Source organism: Cinclus cinclus, chromosome 1, assembly GCF_963662255.1.
Source record: "Cinclus cinclus chromosome 1, bCinCin1.1, whole genome shotgun sequence".
Taxonomy (NCBI): Eukaryota; Metazoa; Chordata; class Aves; order Passeriformes; family Cinclidae; genus Cinclus; species Cinclus cinclus.
Genome location: NC_085046.1, coordinates 35,203,150 through 35,222,870, shown reverse-complemented (window position 1 = coordinate 35,222,870; position 19,721 = coordinate 35,203,150). Strand labels below are relative to the sequence as shown.

Below are 19,721 nucleotides of genomic sequence, written 5' to 3'. Positions count from 1 at the left end.
GTAAAAGTGAGAAACTTGTGGGTTGAGACAGTTTAATGGGTAAAGCAAAAGCCGTGCACACAAGCAAAGTAAAGCATCATCCTGTGTAAGCACTGCTCAGCAGTAACAAAAACATCTCTGTATTATCAGCCTCACTTTAAAGCACAGCTCTGTAACACAGTCCCATACCTGCTACTAGGAAGAAAAATAACTGTCCCAGCCAAAACCACCACAGTATTTTAGATAAATCTCTGCATCTATCAATGAGATATGTGAAATAATATTTTGTCACTCATGGTATTTATGCTTGGTAATTTATGTTTGGTATTTATGTTTGACAATTTCAGGTAAATAGGGCAACTTAAAATTTTCAGGCATTTTGAAAGTTCTGTGGTGTGACTAAAGCTCACAATGTCTGAGGAGATTATGCTGTGAATTAAGGGGACATTTAGAAATTCTGAGTGGGTAAACCTTCCTTGCTGCTGGTCTGAGCTGAAAGCCACTGTTAATAGGAGAGAGTTTTTAAAGGAAGGCTGAGAGCGTAAGAGCATTATTTTTTCTTTTTGGGGAAAAGGAACAAAGCAAAGAGACTGGAATTTGTAGGAGAGTGGAGAAGCAAATCGAAGAATGGAAGAAAATCATGGAAGATAATGGGAGTGCAGGATGCCTAATATCAGGTAGATAAAAATGTATTTGTATGCAAAAAGCTTTTGTTACAATCAAGTCAAGCAAAACATGGCTGTAAATGCTTCAGCTGAGTCTTTGGCAGCATTCCTGCTTCTGATGCAAAATGTGATGCATCACTTTCAGCAAAATTGTAACAATGTTTATAAAACAGTTAAAAGGTCAAAAGAAAACAAGCATGTTTAAACAACAAGGTCAGACGTGCTATCAAAACAAGCAGGAAACCTTCAAAACCCAGTTGTGTCCAAGTGAGAAAACTGTTGCAAAACATCATGTTAAAAAAAGGGTCAGTTTGTGAAGGGGTCAAGAAGTAGTTATACCATCTATTTCAAATGTTTATCAGACCCAGGAAACCTTTCAGAGAACTTGTGGGAACAACACAGAACCAGAGGGCATCCACCCAACAGATCCAGGGAAACTCAGGAGCCAAACATCTGAGCTAGTGTCACGTAATTATCAGAAGGCAACGTTCTTCTATCAATTCAAACTTCACCATTGCTTTTGAAGAACACTGGGCTACCACAAAAAAAGAAGTTCTCACATAGAGAAAGAGGAGCAAATGGTAAAAAAATTTCAGCGTGAAGAAAGATCATTCTCTTTGTTTCCTGTAATCTTGTGTTTTCATTTGGGGAAATGACAATACCAACAAGATACTGCCCATGTATAAAATACTTGTAATTTCCAAATTCAAGATATAATTCTATGAATCTTTGACTTCTATTATTTGAAATGTCTTTTCACTCCTACTGGATGTGCCTAAATTACAATAATCTCTTGTCTTTTTTTGTATGAGGTTTTTTGTTGTTTGGTTGTTGGGTTTTGGTTTGGGTTTTTCTGCTACAATTGCATACTAATTATAAGTTTTGGAAAATAAAAAAATGCACTAAGTTATGTAAAATATTTTTAAAAGCAGCTTGTACTTACCTGCTTTCTGACACTGTACTATCTTCTCATATAAGCTATCTGTATTTTCAACCAGAATCCTGATGGTGTGAATCATCTGTAGAGAAAATAAATTAAAACATACAAAATATCAGTAAAAGTACATTTTTACTTAAATTTTTTTCAGCTGTAAATGATGCTTAAAAATTGAACTTGACTTGATAAACTAATATTTCTCATTAACATAATGAATACACTCATTTTCCTGGACATAATGAGGCAGAGAAGTGCCTAAACATAACATAAAGGCCTAAAAATATTATTTTGGGCTGGAATCTGTGAATACTGAAGCAAAATGTCTACTCCATAGTTCACTGCCTATCAAAGCAATTGGGAATGATACCACCAGGCATTTCACTTTTGGTGGCTTGGGTGAGGTAACCTGGAATTTTCCTCTTCCTCCTTCACTCCAGCATTCTGGATGATTATCACTCATGACCCACTGCATCTTTTTTTCCTAAGCATCATTCCATTGCTTTTCCAGATTTTTTCCTCTACATTTTCCATTTTGTAGCTTGACCTGCACATATGCATGAGACAATGCGTTATGGAGGCAAACAAATCACTTGAGGCTGGTAGAGGAGGATGAGAAAAATAAATTATTCCTTTAGCTGGTCTTTCTAAACAAAAAGCCTTTCAGGGGAGCCCAGCTGAATGCACAGCTACTAAGATGGAACTGTGCAGAATTTCCAGTCGAGGGTATCTACTGAGACGTAACAACTTCACTTTTACCCACTGAAGTCTCTGGCATCCACTCAAGCAGACAATTTTCTCTCCACTAAAACAATGACTAAACTTTTGACATGTTACTTATGTGGGTGTTCATGTGGAACTTGCTTTTCCTTAGGGGACCACAATTTGCTTTTACGAGGAGGAACATTCCATGTTAGAAGGAAAAAAAGCCCAAACCTTTCTAACACTCCTCAGAGAAAAATTACTGTAAGAGGCATGACTTCCTCACACATATTAGAAGGAGCCTTCCCCAGCTGAATGACATTGAGGCTGTTTTTCTGAACATTGCTCCAAGTAAGGCATAAATCAATTTTGAGAAGCAGGCAAGCAAGTCTCAGATTTCTGATCGTGACAAATGTGCAAGCAAGTGAGGAGGAAAAACACCTGCACAGACAAACTACTCTACAGGCTTCTAAAACTGTCAGCTGCACAAAAATCTGGTTTAAACAAATGACAAAACATTTAAAAATAATTCTAGTTCTATTTCTATTATTTCAGTTTGAACCCATAAGGAAAATAATGCAAACCCTGAAATTTTTAGTTCATGCTACACACAATCAGCATGTGAATAAGCAACTTTAGAGTATATGTGGAGGTCATCATACTGGATAATTTAACTTAGTCCTCACATCCCAACTAATCTCTATCTGCTTAGCCTGATTATGTCAGTTGTCAGGGTTGTTTTAAATAAATGTAAATTATGATATATGAAGGAAAAATAGTTTGATCAGGTTGCTAAGCTGCAAGTGAAAAACTTTAGTTTACCCCATTTTTAACTGGGTTGTTCTTTGAATATAAATATGAATTTTCATTGAAGCAAAATCTACCAATAAATAGAATTACGTTGATTACTATTTAAGTGTAACAAATTAAAGACAATTTAAGTAAGAGAATATTATATTTCACCCACATAGGGAGCACTGCAAACTGACTATTCCTGATTGGTCAAGGAGAAAGCCCCCTTTCTCTGTGTTTCATTACTATTCAGTCTCTAAAACAGAATTCACAAATTGAAATAAGATGCCTATAAAGTTGTTTGACAAGCAAGGATTTACCTGTTTCAATATGTATGTCATGTAACACATTTGTTTCTGCAATGAACTTAAATGGAGAGAACCAAAACACAGCTGATGTCAGCTGTATACTTCCAAGAGCTGACACTATTTTGCTAACTAGCTGAAAGGAAACTGTAAAGCGGGTTTTTCTGAATTGAAAATCACCTTCAGAAATGAAATGCTGGGCATTTCTGGGATGCTAATACACAATAATAAGGACTAGAGAGGAATTCTCTATCAATATGAGTCCTGTCACCTGAGCATTGTTTTGACTGGAGTTCCTTAAAAAAAAAAAAAAAAAAGAGAACAACTGTGCTGCCCAGTCAAGGTATTTGTTTTGAAGTAATTGTAAGAAATATTACAACTGCCCTACTCTGTTTTACTGACTCCATGTGTATAATAACATAATTTCTAAGTCATCTCAGTTAGGTCCTGTTCCAGACACAGAATATATCTATCTGCTCATCTTCCTTCATACATCCTACATGAACATCCAATAATTAGAAGCAGTGGAGAACAAGTCTCAGCTGATTAGAAAACTTCCTCTGACACACTGCACTGATCTTCAGAAATAAGACAATTCTAAGATGAATAAAAATGCTTACATTACTGCTTTTTTGTTTACTTTCTGTATTGACAAAACAAGAAAGTTTTACTGGTTCTGCAGATGAAAGGAAAAGAAACTAATCACTGTATTAGTGTTCTTTCATCATGGTCATGCTAACACTGAAGAATTCATATTAACATGCCAATTTCATATTTCACAGCTCCAGTACAGAAAGCTACTAAATACCCTCGGATCAAAAGGAATGCCCTCTTTGCAATTTCTGGGAAAAAAAAAAAAAAAAAAAGGCAATGCATTTCATGTGGCAGAAATTATTCTAATATCCATTTTTATATCATCAAGACCAGTTACTTTCATTATCTTTGGGCTCTGAAATACATACAAAGTTGTATTTAAGATAAACAACACTGCAGAGCAGAACTGGCTGAGCTAGCCATAATTCAGGGGTTGACTGCCACTACCATTCAATCAATATTATGGAACACCCCAATTTTCAAATGTCCTTACCTAAGAAAAGAATGGAGCAGTATGCTGTGTGCATGAGTAGGTGCCACCTTCTAGCTGTGCTTGATTAACAAAGTAATAGTATTAGTTCATTATAATTTTATTCTTATATTGCTCTTCACCACGCAGTCACTTTTAGCATGTGTTCAGCTTTTTGTTAAATTACTCTTATGGAGGGCTTGAACATACAAATTCTTTCTAGTGTTCCAGCCAAAATTATAACCTCATGAAAACACTCATGTAGACATTCACAGAAACTGAAAGACTTTTGGCAGACACAGCATATGGAACAACTATGTATAAATGGCTATATTTAAACAGAAAATTAGCCTAATCCAAATGATACTGGTATGTATATATGTGATTGATACAAAAGTAAAGTAGAAAATTATGAGTAAGCAGGAGCTTCAGTGTGAAAAACACTATGTCTGCAGCAGAGTAAGACATGGAAATCTCAAGGCAAATTAGTGGTGGAAATTGAGGAGAAAGACCAGGTAGGATCTGCTCTACCCTAAACTAGTCTATATTGAACAAGCCAATCAATAAGCAGGTATTTTCTAAACATATCCAACTTCTAGAATATTATCAGTGACAAATCTTGAAAGAGAAATGGAAGCAAATGTTATAGGGAACAACCAGATCATTACCACCTGATCATTAAAAATGTATTGCAAACTATCCAGGCATATTCAAGAAAAGAACACATTACATGAAGTTAAGTATGCCATATTTTCTAGCAAGCCTTTTACAACACTGATTCACATTTCTAACCTGTGCTGCTTTTGTCCTGGAATCAAAGATTCAAAATATCCATAAATGTATTTTAAATATAGAACTTACAAGATATAATGCTGAAATTGCTTCAACTCTCCTTTCTATTCCCATCCCACCATCACACCCCTATCTTAGCATGACCAGAAAACTTCTCAGGTACTCATTACAGACTGGACTATCCTCTTTTTCAGTTGGTCAGTGGAAAATGGGAAATGAAGAATGGTATGCTTTATGTGCCTTGAAGTCATCACATTTCTACAGAGGCCAGGCTGACAGTTTGATCTATTTGTTATATTCTTCAAACTCTATTGCTTAAATCATGCAAGCATTTTACCTAGTTATTCTAACAAATGGACAAATGTCAATAAATATATTTTTAAATTAAATTATTATTAAGAGGGTTCAGAAATAAACACTAATTAGTCCAGAATTCTCAATGAGGATTGGAGACCAATGAGGATTGTTCCTACCTTAACAAGCCAATGATGATGGTTAGAAATCACAATTGTAGCTTTAAACTGATGGAACTGCATTGTTAACAGTTCATGACTTACATGATGCTGTCCTCACAAACCAAATGAAAAACTCATGTACTGAAAAAAAATCTATCCTCCTCCTCAGCAAAACAGAACTCTCTCATTAAGATGGTTACTTTAAATATATAAATGTCTAGACTACCCTTTTATATATTTTTTCTATTCCAAAGTTTCTAGTCTAATTTGTTGTTTTATGAAAGAGTTAAGTGCTATGAACTCACACCATGTAGACCAATGCAAGTGCTCACATGTATGTACACACGCATATATTTGAAACCATTTATTTAATTTCAGATTAATTTGAATAAGACCTATTTCTACTAGGCTCACACACACAGGTCTTCTGGCAGAAGATAAAACATTCTGTTTATGCCCTCAACTTGCGGAAAATATGTAACTGAACTCAACTGTAAATATTTTTAAATATCACATTTAACATAGGCCTTGGGAAAGAAATCTTTTAAAAACCCCAGGATTTATCCAATCCTCAGTATGTGGAACTGGTTGGTAGCACACAGGGAGACATCAGCTGCATTTTAAAATGGAAAAATCAACCAATTATAAATTGTGTCTGGCTGATGAAACTCAGTGAGAGAAAACACCTTCACTGACAGAATTGCAACACCAAGGATGAACATTATTTTTAGCAAGAAAAGCACACCACACATTTAGATTTCAAAATCTGTAAATGTGTTGCCAATACTGTTACACCTACATTCCAACAGTAAAACTGAAAGCATACTTAGAGTAGGTATAAATCAAATCTTCATTAAAATGGTGCTCACATTCTACTTTCATCCAAACCACTGCCTATTAGATACATTTCTGAAATCACAAGCTACAGAAACTACATTTCTAATCAATGTGTGTATCTTTAGTATTCAGAAGCCAAACTGGAGGTCTTAACAGCAGTAATAAACATATAATTTGTATTTTCCAGACATTTTATTAAGCCCAGGATGGTAGAAATAGCACCAATAGCAAACAGTACTTCACAAAAGTAGAAAACCAAAAACAGGGCACCCCAAACTGCTAGTAGCATCTGCACCACTTCAAAAGATGTTTTACAAAGTGAGGATAAGAAGCTACTAACATTGTCCAAGGCAGCAACAGCAAGGAAAGGGACTCTAGTAGGGACTCCTTATGAACTCTTTGCCCTCAAGAACCATTATAGGTACCTGGAACTGAAACAAAACATGGTCAGCTCCACTTGAATGTCTGCATAAATTGTATCCAAGCAGTCCTGGATTCAGTGTCAATGCACCAGAAAGCATCTTTGCTGTGGCACTGGAACAAGCAGAAGGACTATTCTTAGTCCTTCCAGTGACAACTGCCATGGTCAGCTTGCTCTGCAGCTGCATAAGGAGTTGTTTTAAACTGTATGTGCTGCCTTTTATTTTCCACTGGAGAAGAACGGTGCTATAGTAAATAAGAAAGGAAACTACTGTAAAATCAAATTGCAAACCTCACAACTCAAATTGTTTTAACAGCGTGGTGCTCACCACACTGAAGGAATTCTGAAACATCCATCTTCTAACAGGACCACCACAAACAGCATAAGCCAAATTCTACCAAGAAAAAAACATTCACAGCTTTCCTCTGCTTTTTGGTTTTTTTTCCCTCTGAATGTTTTTCAGCTCTGCTGAGACTGTCACCTCATTGTAGAAGGCTACATGTTGGCTAAGCCTGATTTCCCTTTCGTAAACCCATGCTGAGTTTTTCCAATCTCTTTCTTGTGAGGCCAGAGCTGGACCAGTTTGGGATTTTTCAGTACAATATGGACTACTCTGTGCCCAGCAGAAAGATGCAGAGATTTAAGGAACTGGAGCATCTTTTAAATAAGGAGAGGCTGAGAGGGCTGGGACTGTCCAGCCTGGAGCAGAGAAGGCTCAGGGGGAATCTTGGGTGGTCAAACACTGGAAGAGGTTTCCCAGATTGACTGTGGAACCTCCACCCTTGGTGATATTAAACAGCCAGCTAGACACAGCCCAAGGCAACCTGCTCTCTCTGATCCTAATTTGAGCAAGAGGTTGGGGTTAGATGGTCTCCAGAGGTGCCTTCCAACCTAAATGACTGTATGTAAAAAAGAATTTTAGTAAAGTTGACATCTCCAGTCAAATGAAGCATTCTGGCTCAAGACAACAACCAATAATAATTTCATTATAGATAAAAATCAGGTGTGGTTTTGCTTCAAAGCTCTATAAGCAAAAGCTGATCTTTCTCCTATCCCAATACAATCCAAAGTACCAAGGTAAGAAAATTAAGCTTCTAACTGCTACTTCTTTACACACAGAGGACTCATTGCATCAAACCAAATTTCCTTCAAAGCAGTAAATTTTTTAGCAAATTTATTGTCTAAATTGGAAAATATTTCTTCAACTATGCAAGAAAATAAGTTTAGCAAAGAAGCACAGAGTCATTGAAGTTAAAAGGGACCTCAAGAGGCCAACTGGTCTAAATCCCCTTGCTCATGCAGGGCCACTTACTGTGGCTGGCTGCCCAGGGCCATGTGCAGATGGCCTTTGAGTATCTTCCCAGCTGGAGACTCCACAACCTCTCTGGGCAACCTGTTCCCATGTTCAGTCACCCTTACAGTCAGAAAGTGTTACCTGATCTGACAGAGCCTCCTGTTTTTCATTTCATGCCTTTTCTCCTGTCACTGGGCAGCAATGAAAATAGCCCACCTCTGGCCTCTTTGCACCCTCTCCTCGGGCATTTATATGCATTGATGAGGTTCTCCTGAGCCCTCTTTTCTCCATACTAAACACTCCCAGCTCTGCCAGGCTTTCTGTGTAGGAGAGATGCTCCATCACCTTAGTGGCCCTTTGTTTGATTCTTCAGCACATCCATGCCTCCCCTGCACTGGGGAACCCAGGACAGGACACTGTCAGGTATGGCACTCAGCACCACTGAATAGAGGGCAAGGATATCACCTGCCTCAAGCATAACTTACATTATGATATAATCGAGCATTATGTTTCTTTTTAGACTTTCAACCTCTGTCCTCTTAAAAAAAAAAAAAAAAGAGATGAAATTTCCATTGTGCTTACTGAATTCACTGGTATACAATGCTAAAAATGTAATGCTGTACATGACAGTGGCAGTTTATCCATTTAAGTGGGAAAAACTTGGGAACAGACTCATGGTCTTACTTTTTCAGCCTACCTTTCCTCTCTCACCTCTTTTTGAAATGTTTTATATTCTACAAAACACATACATGGAAAACGTTTGGGTTTTTTTCTTCAGAAAGAAGCAAGACAAGATTATGCCATATTACATTGCAGGAATCAAAAGATATGAAATCCACTTACCAAAGCTAATTCTTGTAGGCCTGAGAAAAAATAGGACATAATTTGTTCTTAATTCTGCACTATGACAAAATGAATTAATTTCCCCCAGTTTAGGAAAATTTACCAAAGGAACAAACAGTCCGCAAGTTCTCCATTAAAGAGACTTCTATTTGTTCTTAATTCCTCATGAGTCAAGTCTGTGAGAAATACTAGGTAGAAGACAGAGTAAATGTAATAATCAGCAGCTCTCTTCCAAACTACACACCCAAGGACAATAAACATTTTCAAATTCAACAGTCACTTCTTTTCACATTCCTGATAATCCGGTTTTTGTAGCAAAATTATGTTCATAATTTTAAAACTAAAGCTGATAGAATGAAAAACCATGTGAAAAGTGGACAGTAAATAAGGACATGTATATGAAATGAAAGTAGCCTCTATCTGTATAAGAAGCAAAAATCTATCACCTGTGTGACGAAATTAATAGGTAGTTAATAGGTTATTTCTGAAATGAGAACTATCAGTAGCAGTTCTAACATTTTTTTTTTCACAGAGACAGAATCAAAAAGACAAACACTAAATTTAAAATTTATTGAAAAGGAGAACTGCTATTGGAAATATGGAATACATAAGAGAAGTTGCTATGCATCTGACCTATTTTTATGCTCTTCCATAAACATTTCATTGGACTACATTAAAACAGGACAGAAAGCTACACGAACTCCTCTTCCTAAGTAGCTGTATTATTTTATGCTCTTATGAATACTGTGAGTCAGCCATTAGGCATAATGGGATTAGTGAGAGGATACAAAAAGCTTTGCTGTTCATGCTCTCAACAAGAAATGCAGAAATCTTGACTTCACAGAAGCATTAAATTGTCATTATCAGAGCTTTTCAATCAATGCAAAACAGCTCATACTTTACAACATTTGGCACTGGAGTCTTGAGTATCCAAAATTAGACATTTGCTTTGTGGACTGAAAAAGCCCAGCATAAGCTAAGGTTATCATCTGCAGCTCTGTTTTTGGAAGCATAATTACAACCTTCATGCTGTTATAAAACAGGAAAATAAAAACTGATAATAAGCAGTACAACTCTGTCTGAAGAAACTGCCCAAGCTATTCACTGTATTTTCCATGAATGCTTTGTTTTCAGTTTTTGCGACAGACTAACAGCTACACAATCAGTAACTATTTCAATTCATCTCAAAAACCAGGGTCTACAATTACTATAATTTATTAAACATGGCAAAAACCATTACCTGGGCTATTTGCAATATTAAATTACAATGAATTATGTATGTTTTCTCTTAGATCTCCACTCACCAAACTATATCCATTTATTTCTTAAATAAAGACAGTTCTCTTCTGCAGAGACTGATAATGAAAGCAAGCAATACTGTAGAAAGCCAGAGGCAGTCATAGAAACAGTGAGACACTGTGTGTTATCACAATTTAAATACTGCATTTGTGTTGCCAACTCTGAAATTTACTGTTTTAACACATGTTCTAACAATCTACCACTAAGACTGATAAAGTTGCTGGAAGTCTAAGCAGCCACATAACCTCACACCTCAATGATCTTTGCAAATCTGGGGACAGCATTAATTCATACAGCTTCCAGAGTGCTTAGCTGCTTTAGCTAGTTCAAAATTGCAAGAGCTATACCTACTACCTCTAATTCACTTACTGGAAAAACATGCCCTTAATGCAAAAGTCAACATAAGCAACTGTCTTTAACACTTCTTTTCCTGCTGGACCACCAGGTTAAGTCCAACATTCCCTTTAGCTATCCAGAAATCTAATAACTTTAAAAGTCTAAAAATTTAATGGCAACTTTATTTTAATATGAGCATTTGAAAGGAAACTTTGTCAAATGCTTTGGAAAATCTAACCAAACTGATCTGCTCTGTCTACATGCTTTTTGACATCAAAGAGCTCCAAGGGATTAATGAGCCCTTCATTTTATAAAAGCAGTATTGACTTTTCCCCAACATGACACATTTCCCCATGTTTCCTCTCATTTTCTTCTTCAAAACAGTTTCTACCCATTTTCACAGTACAGATGTCAGCCTGTCTGATCTGTAATTTCATCATCTTCCCTGGAAATATCTAAAACACTGCTACCACACTAACAACTTTGATAGTCAGTTTCAAGTGAGAGAATAAACACAACAATTAGCAGTTTTGATACATCAACTCTTGAGATCTTTCAGAACTCTTAAATTAGTATCTCCTCTTTCTGGTGTATTATTTTCCCAGTCTTTTGCCTTTCCTGTGTAACATCTTCTGTCAGCATTTCCCTTACAGATGAATTCTCCAATCAGTCTTTCATAAAGAAGCTTTTCATGTGAAACCTCAATCTCTACAGGTATACGGATGCAAAAACTAACTCAGTATTGCAGTTTTGCCTCTTTAGCTGGGCTGGGGCTTTCTTTTAAGCATTGATCAGCTAGTGATCTCACACAATCTTTGACTGACTTCTGTTTTTTTCAGAAACGAGGTTACTGTTATTTTTAAGTCTGTGGAGATATTTTTTTTTAATTCTTCACTGTCAGTTTTCTTCAATTTCTTATTTAAATTTGCAGGGTTAAATACAGATCCTGTCTTCCCTGTCTGCACATGACTTCAGCTCTTTCGATGATGCCTTATTTTCATGAGAACCTCCTCCATTTTGTTCTCCCCAAGTGTTTTTTGATAAGTGGCACATATTTACTTCAAACTCCCCAGGCAGTATCTTTAGTGTCTGTGATGTCTGTTCTTTTGACTACTTCTTTTATGTTTTTGTTTTGCTTTATATAGTTATGCTATCAAGTACCAAAGCAAGGAATAATAGCTTTTCAATCTTCTGTGTGAAGAATTAAGTTTTCTTCTTCGTAAGCCAGATAATGCTAAGAGGCAAATTATAACATGGAGCACCCCTGGAGCTCGACTTCTAAGTCATGGGCTCAAGAACAACATTCTGAACCAACTGGGCTCAGAACACAGCTTTCATGGACTATGCCAGTCACATATTCCTCAGGAAAGGTACTGCACGGACAAATCTGAATTTTCTTCAAGTGCACAATTCAAGTGGTGAGAAGGTGTTATAATGTGATTTAAAATCATGTGATAGCCAAAGATTGAGTTCCACTAGAGGAGATTGGCGACATTGGACTCAGCCTCCTCTGACACAATCAGAAACTAAGCATTTGGGCCTGTGCATGAGTTGAAGCAGCATATTTACTCAGTTTAAGGAGCAAATTACCAGCACTGGATCCAGGCTTTTTTTGCTGCCCCAGAAGTTTGCAAAACCTCAAAGGGTAATTTGGGGAATGAAGGCTTCTCAGCTGAATAACTCTGACATGTTAGTAGTGTAACATTAGACCAAGCTGAAATAGAAAACTCTTGCTCTACTTGTTTTCTCAAGACACAAATCTATAATCACAGCATGATGACTGTAACCCTCCTTACTGTATTTGCAGAGTAACCATAACCAAGGACTTACACCAAGAACAGGTAACTAACACAGATTTTACGAGCTAAGTGTAACTGAAAACAGATTTGCTAATTACTCTTTTTTAGGCCCTGTGAAGGAGGCAGTAGATATACCCTTTGCCTCCTTCAGAATTACGAGGTTCAATCCAGCGTGCCCATTAAACAAGACTTAAGATCACATTTTGTTAAAGAGTATATGAACTGGAGAACACGCATAATAAAGATTTCACCATTCACCATTGTTATTCTGTTCAAGTGTGCACGTATATGTCACGTCTGACTCAACAGTGACAGAAGTGCTCCACTCAATCTATGTTAATATCAAGATGAGTTTTAAAAGTGAAGAATATTTAAGATATTGAGCAGTAGCTGAAGTATGAGAGGACTACTAACATTTTACCAAAACCTTGACAATCAAAACTTTTCAGATAGGCTTTTAATAAGCCCTATCAGCATCAGTACAGTCTGTAACTCTACCAGGTACAGTGTCAAACTATCTGCTTTCCAATGGGAGGGACAAGTTAATGTTCAAAACATAGGCTTAGTTTATGTCATAGGTGAAATTTACAACTCTGTAACATGAAGTTAATTTCTGCATGATTGCACCTGCAATCTGCTGTACTGAGTCAGTAGCTGGAAAGAGCAAAATTTAAGGCAACCAGATTTAAGCTTTCTACAGCACTGCTCATCCCCAATGATATGTTGTTTTTCAGTTTAATAGTGTCACTCTATTTTAATACCTCTCGTTTTCATTATCTCACAACCCCCACCACCAATAAACACTGACCTGCTTTCAAGTCCATCCCTCGGGGGTATACACCAAATCTATTAATCTTGTTTGATTTCATTTAAATAACATACAGACCTATACCACATTGTGCAGACACTCTGAAGTACAAAATCACCTCAAAATTAAAAAAAAAAAATAAAAACCACCCCCAGAAACTGGGGAAAAAAAAATAGAACTAGCAGCATTATCTAATTAGGATTTAATAACATCCTAATTACTGTAGCAGCACTACTTCTTTTTCACACAGGTACAGTTACCTGCCTGTTCTGTGTTAGTTTTTCTCATAGAAGTAAATGCCTGCTTCCAAAATTCAGAAAACCTGATCGTCAGCAGATGGGACACTTCATCCTCCACTACGGGCAAACAGAGACAGCCAAATTCTCAACAGTATCTGGCTGTATTTGTACCGTCCTCTAGCATATCTTTGCAGTGCTTTTATACTCATCACTGAATAATGCTGCAGACTTAGGGCGAGATAATTTTTTTCTCTTGCCATGGTATAACTTTTAAAGTTTACTTACTGTTTATCTTAAAGGTTATAAGACATTTAAAAAAACATGCAATGGTGTGGAAGAGGCACTTGCCTTAACTCCAAGCTTCAGTCTGCAGCACTGATCAGTGATGGGTGTGATGACACCAACAGAGTGCATGCTGAAGTATCACATAAAGGAAGCTGAAGTTCATGAACAAGAGGGAAAAATAAAACATTGTTAAACAGTGAAAAAATGATAGGGTGAAAAATACTCAGGAGCATGGAGAACCTAAAGAAAATACACACCTTAAACTTTTGCCTTTCTCAAAAATTCCTAGATATATTTGATTTTTATTATCCTGAAAAGGTACTCCGGTTCCTATAACACGGATAGGAGGGTTTTTAACCCATGACAAGTACTAGTATTGGTCACTCAACAGCTCCTCCATCAATATAGCAGTAAATGCTACATTTAAGTAAATGCAATTTAAGAAAGCACTATGTGCTATTTGTTTGAAGATAAAAACCCCAAGTATCTACTGATAGACTATTTTATTACCGTTTACCTCATTGTTTCTTTAAAAAAGCTCATGTTGCACTGAAGATACTCTCTCCTTTCCATGTGCCCCTGCAGTATAGTACTTATTTGCAATTATTTCAAGGTGGACTGACTGTCCTGCTGTGAAAGTCTTGCATCCTTTCTCACTTAACAGAGCAACAATGAGTCCTTCAAGCACTCCCAGTGTAAACAGATTCTGAATAATTAAATTCTTGAATATTAATTTCTATGTTTATTGTCGTTTTACAGGGAAAAAAAAGAGTATTTCTGACAGATAAGAATCCCTTCATTAGCTAAAAATATCATAAACCTGAAACAACCACACTTTGAGAATGCCATGACATGTGCCACATTGAGAGGACACACAAGGTAATGACAGCCTATGCATGCATTTATGATATGGATCAAGGTTTTTTTTCATAAACATTGGACTCTGTCCTTGTTATCCGCATGATTTCATACAGCACTTAACACACTGGAAGTACACAGTTACATAATTCTGACCTGTACTGAAGCCTAAGCCAACAGAAAGTAAGACAACTAGGTAATCATTACTTTGACAGTACATGTACCCCTTCTCAGTTTGGGATAAAGAACTCTCATTATTAAGTAGACTTTTACACCCACTTATTAATTAATAGTGACAAAAATATCCCCAAGTCAAAACTAAGGCAAGGTAAGATTTGTCCTTTTGAGGGCTCATTATATTAATATAAAACAAAATCATATAACTCACCCCCCCCAAAAAAACTATAAAGCTGTCAAACTCTAAACATCTGCCATTATAGCAAATACCAATATATGTATGAACTAAAAGAGTGTCACATTTCTTCTCTCTTTGAGGAAATTATGATGCAGATGTCTCCCACTGCTTCACAATGAGTTTTCAGAAATTAGAGCATGGGAATATGTCTCCCATGGCTGTCTCTTTTTTTCCAGCATACCCTACAGATTTTAATTCCTTAAAATATTTTGTCAAACTGAACGGAGTACTGGCAAAACCCAAATGCCACAAATTGAAACACATCTCATCATTTTAACTTATAACTTTTATTTGATTAAAATAACCTTAAATTTACTTATCTTCAATATCGTTTAGAGCTAGAAGCACTATCATACTCCGTTTGAAAATGAGTATTTATATTTCAGGGACAAGAAGATGGAAAAATGCTTTTTTTGCCAGTAAAAAAAAAATCTATTTTTTACAGGTACAAGTAAAGTATAGATTTCTCAAGTACAGAAACGTTCAAATCATGTATAAGATGTATAGAGTATAAGATATGTGTGGGGAAAAACATGTGAGAGACAAAGAGCAAACCAATCTTAGATTGTAAAGATTTCTGGTGTCACAAGTCACCTTTGTCTCAGTGATACTCAAACAAAAAATTTATTCCAGACTGAGAGCTAAGATTTTAAGTACCTAGAACAGCTTAATAACTAACAAGCAGCATCACCACATCAGAACAAACTGCAGGTAGAGACATTTCCATCAAGAAAACAGAACATCTTTATGTGTTGCAGCTGTAATCCCCACAGTCAAGCTCGTTTACATCCCAATTACAGTGATATCCTGTAAGCCACCACTAAGAGGATACACACTATCTTCTTGTAGCTGTGCTATCATTCCAACCAGATTTTGTCATATTTACAGCACCACTGAGCTACATAAACTCTGCCTAAATTTCCAATTATCAATGAGTGGGCTTTTTTTTTTTCACTTTGGCATAGCATAATTCTAAAGCTTCTTTTTCCTTTAAAAAGCAGTTTACAAGATACATATGAAAATGGGCTACTGGTTAATTTCTCTCTATTTTCTTTTCTGGCAAGTGACTTGATACTTCCAGGTGAGGTTTCTCATTATAGCACACAAAATTACTGCAAAATTATTGTCACTTGAAATAAAACATTAAACAAATGAATATATAATCAATTACACTCTGCCAGATTACTTCAATGGAAGTAAAGAGGCTATTTCAAATAACACTCTTCTGGATCTTTTTTCCACATTTTAAATTAATGCAAAGCAGATGTAAATCAGTATTTTTTGGTGTATTAGTTCTTCCTTCCTTTTTTCTTGCAACATGATTAATTTCTAGTCTCTAAAGACACAGTTTATGTATTTTTTGAAACATAATATCTGAAGTTAACATTACAGCTGCTTACATGTATAAAAATGGCTAAGCAAATGACATCTATCTATAAGAGAGATAGAGAAAAGGAAAATAAAAGAGCATGTGTAGAATTTTACATGCCAAGATGCTTATAAAGCTACAATGCCTAAAAGTCATGCCTGACATTTCTGTATTCTATGTTGAGTCAAAGCCAAAATAAACCAAGGTCCACAAAATGGAAAATGTAAATTAGTATGAGGTTTACAGATATACAGGAAGTTTCAAACTACTGAAAAACAGGTAAATCAATACATCCTCTTCTTCATATTAAATCCTCTTGGTTATAACCACTTTACCTTCTGAAGTGTACAAATAGATGTTTTCATGCAGTATATTAGCAATCTCTATGTTTTACTCTGTATGAAAACACTAGAAACTGCAATACATTCATGGAAATACCTTTCAAGCACAAGTAATGAAGCATGGAATAGGAAGTCACTGGTTAAAATTACTTTTAAAACAGGCAAGGTACAGTTATCACATATATATTTAAAAACTCTTTCAAACAAACAATATAAGACAAGCCCAAAAAAAACTACTCACCATTTCATACGCTGTTACAATCTTTTTCAAGACCTCTGGAACAATCCCTTGGAGCTCCATAGTTGGATACTGATCACTGAGATTCACTACTACCAAGGGTGTATTATCAGGTCCAACCAAGTGCATAGACACTGCCAAAATGCACTGCATAAGATTTGCTACAGGAGAGAGGCCACATAATTCTTTGAATGAAACTACTGCATTCTGCAGAAAGGAAAGAAAAAGTTTTCTTAACAGTTAAATATGAAATATAAAGTCTTGTAATTTCAGGATAAATACTTGAGCTACAATGCTGAGCTGCAGTTACCACACTTTTCCCTGAAGAACTGACATTTTTGAAACCAATCATTATTACATATATATTTTAGAAAAATGTTAAAAATTCAAGGAACATAGTAAATGCCACAGTAAAAGCCATCTATTTTGAACAAGTATATCTCCTCTCTATCATGGCTAAAATTAACTATGGAAATAAAGAGATTCTAAAATATAATGGTTATATATTTTGAAAAATTCTATGACATTTTTAAATGCCATCAAGATAAAAAAAATTAGATGCTGAATGTGTCAATTAAGCAAAGTGAAGTAGAAGGAGGAATTCAGCACATTTGTAACTTTAAACATACCTGAACTATAAATCCAGACGTGCTGTGGATCTGAGGGCTCCCATTTGGTGTGATTCACAAACCCAGCACTCCACTATTGATGTATTCCTACCATAGACTCAGATTTCAGTAAATTTTTTTAAGGTACTTCAACTTAAATACTGATTCTGTACCTCTCCCTAAGATTTCTTACAGTCATGTTTTATATCCAGTATAGTAGACTATAAAGCCATAAGTTTAAACTTCAAGGAAGTTTACGGCACTGGAAATACAATGTGACTCCAAGTAGCCACTGACATTCCATGATGGGAATATTGTCAGCACTGTACAGAATTTAGGATTTTTGTACCAATTGGGAACTGGTGATCTATGGCAGGTCTGGAGTTTGTGCTCCTGTAGGAAATAAAAACAAAAATATGGTATATTTAAGTTACAAATGTGCTCAGTGCTCCTTTCTCTCATGTCGCACCCAGGCAGAGTATCTGGTAAAAAATTTCATTTTAATCCAAATCACTTTCCATCTTGCTGGCATGGTAAGACTCATTTGAGGACATGTCTCCTAGAAAGACATAATGCCAACCTTAACTCAAACAGGAATCCAATGTGAAATATTTTATCAGACAAAATACCAAAGCAGATTTCCAAATATGTAGGTGCAGCATATTCGTGCAAAATTATGTGAACAGTCAATTGCACCTACCCATTCACTTAGAGTGCACTTTTAGTAAATGTCCAGGAAACAGAAACTTCTTTTATCAACTGATGTACACTTCAATGACATAATAATTACACAGCTCAAGAGACAGACATTGGGAAGTCCATTAAAACAGATTTTGCTTGAGATACGTACAAGGGATAAGCCATTATGAACAACCATTTTACAGAGAGGTTAACAGGGACCCTGGAATTGTATATATTCATTAATGACAGGCAGGACAGGATTAATATATAACTCTTGCCTTTGGACTTCCAATTCCATGTCCAGAGACTATTCCTCATACTGTTAAGAAACTTAAACATGTAACATCACATCCAGTTCAATCACCCATATTATACTTTTATCCGTGATTAATACCAGTTATGACATAGGTTTTTGTCAATACAGGAACAAAAGAAACAGAATAGGCTATTCTTACACAGATTTAGAGAAACTACTCAACTTGCTGCTCCACATTTTTTTTTCCTTTCATTCCATCTTATATAAAAAAAATCAAAATAACTAACTTTGCCCTTCATAATCTGGCTTCTGAGGATATTATGAAGATATAACAGTCATAAAAATCATTACAGTTTATAACACAAAATTTCAGCAATATAGAAATTAAACTATTTCAGATTCCCTGACATAAACTAATACTTATTTTAATTGAGTGATTTGTTTGCTTTTATTAGCTGTAAAAACTTGGTTACAGAGTTTAAATTTTTCACATTATATAATCTGCGAGCAAAGTTAAGAAAAACTAATCTTCCCTCATGTGCCTAAAATATCTTCTCAATAGCATTTTGAAATAATGATAAATTCAATTGATAGCACATCTTTCAAAGTGACACAATAAAATACATAAAATACCTTTTAATATCTCATGTTCAAAGAAACCTCACGATAGAGTCTGTTTGCAATTATATCATTATACTGTGCATTCTGAAGCCTGCACATTCATGAGTTTAATGTAGCTACACAAAATTCTATGTTTTCACTGCTTCCTCGACTCAGCTCTTCCTTGAAAAGTATCTTAAAATGCAGTATTCTTTATATGACAGAATTATTGCCATCAGTAGGTAAAATACAGGTAAAGTTCATTTTACATGCAGCCTATAGTTTGAAACATTTATAAGTCAAAGTATCATCCCTGTATTTTTTTAAATTATCTTTTAAAAGAGCAAATTTATTTACCAAGTGGAATGGGAGAGCTGCATAATGATGTACTAATTTCTTCTTTCATATAAAATTAGCTTTAAAATTGTATTACTATTAGTATCTTTTCAATATAAGATTATTCATTAAGGAAATTTATATACACTGATGTGCCTTTAAAATCCAGAA

The 19,721-nt window shown here is 35.6% G+C and overlaps 1 protein-coding gene across 1 annotated transcript in view; it reads right to left on the bottom strand.

Annotated features, from left to right (window-relative positions):
* PLCL2 (phospholipase C like 2) overlaps nt 1-19,721 on the bottom strand; it is a 98,879-nt gene that overhangs the window by 22,929 nt on the left and 56,229 nt on the right. Inside the window, exons 3-4 of the mRNA XM_062496176.1 lie at nt 17,073-17,276; nt 1,588-1,663 (exon numbers count right to left, since the gene is read on the bottom strand). Coding sequence (XP_062352160.1) covers nt 1,588-1,663; nt 17,073-17,276 — 280 coding nt within the window. The remainder of the gene's footprint in view (nt 1-1,587; nt 1,664-17,072; nt 17,277-19,721) is intronic.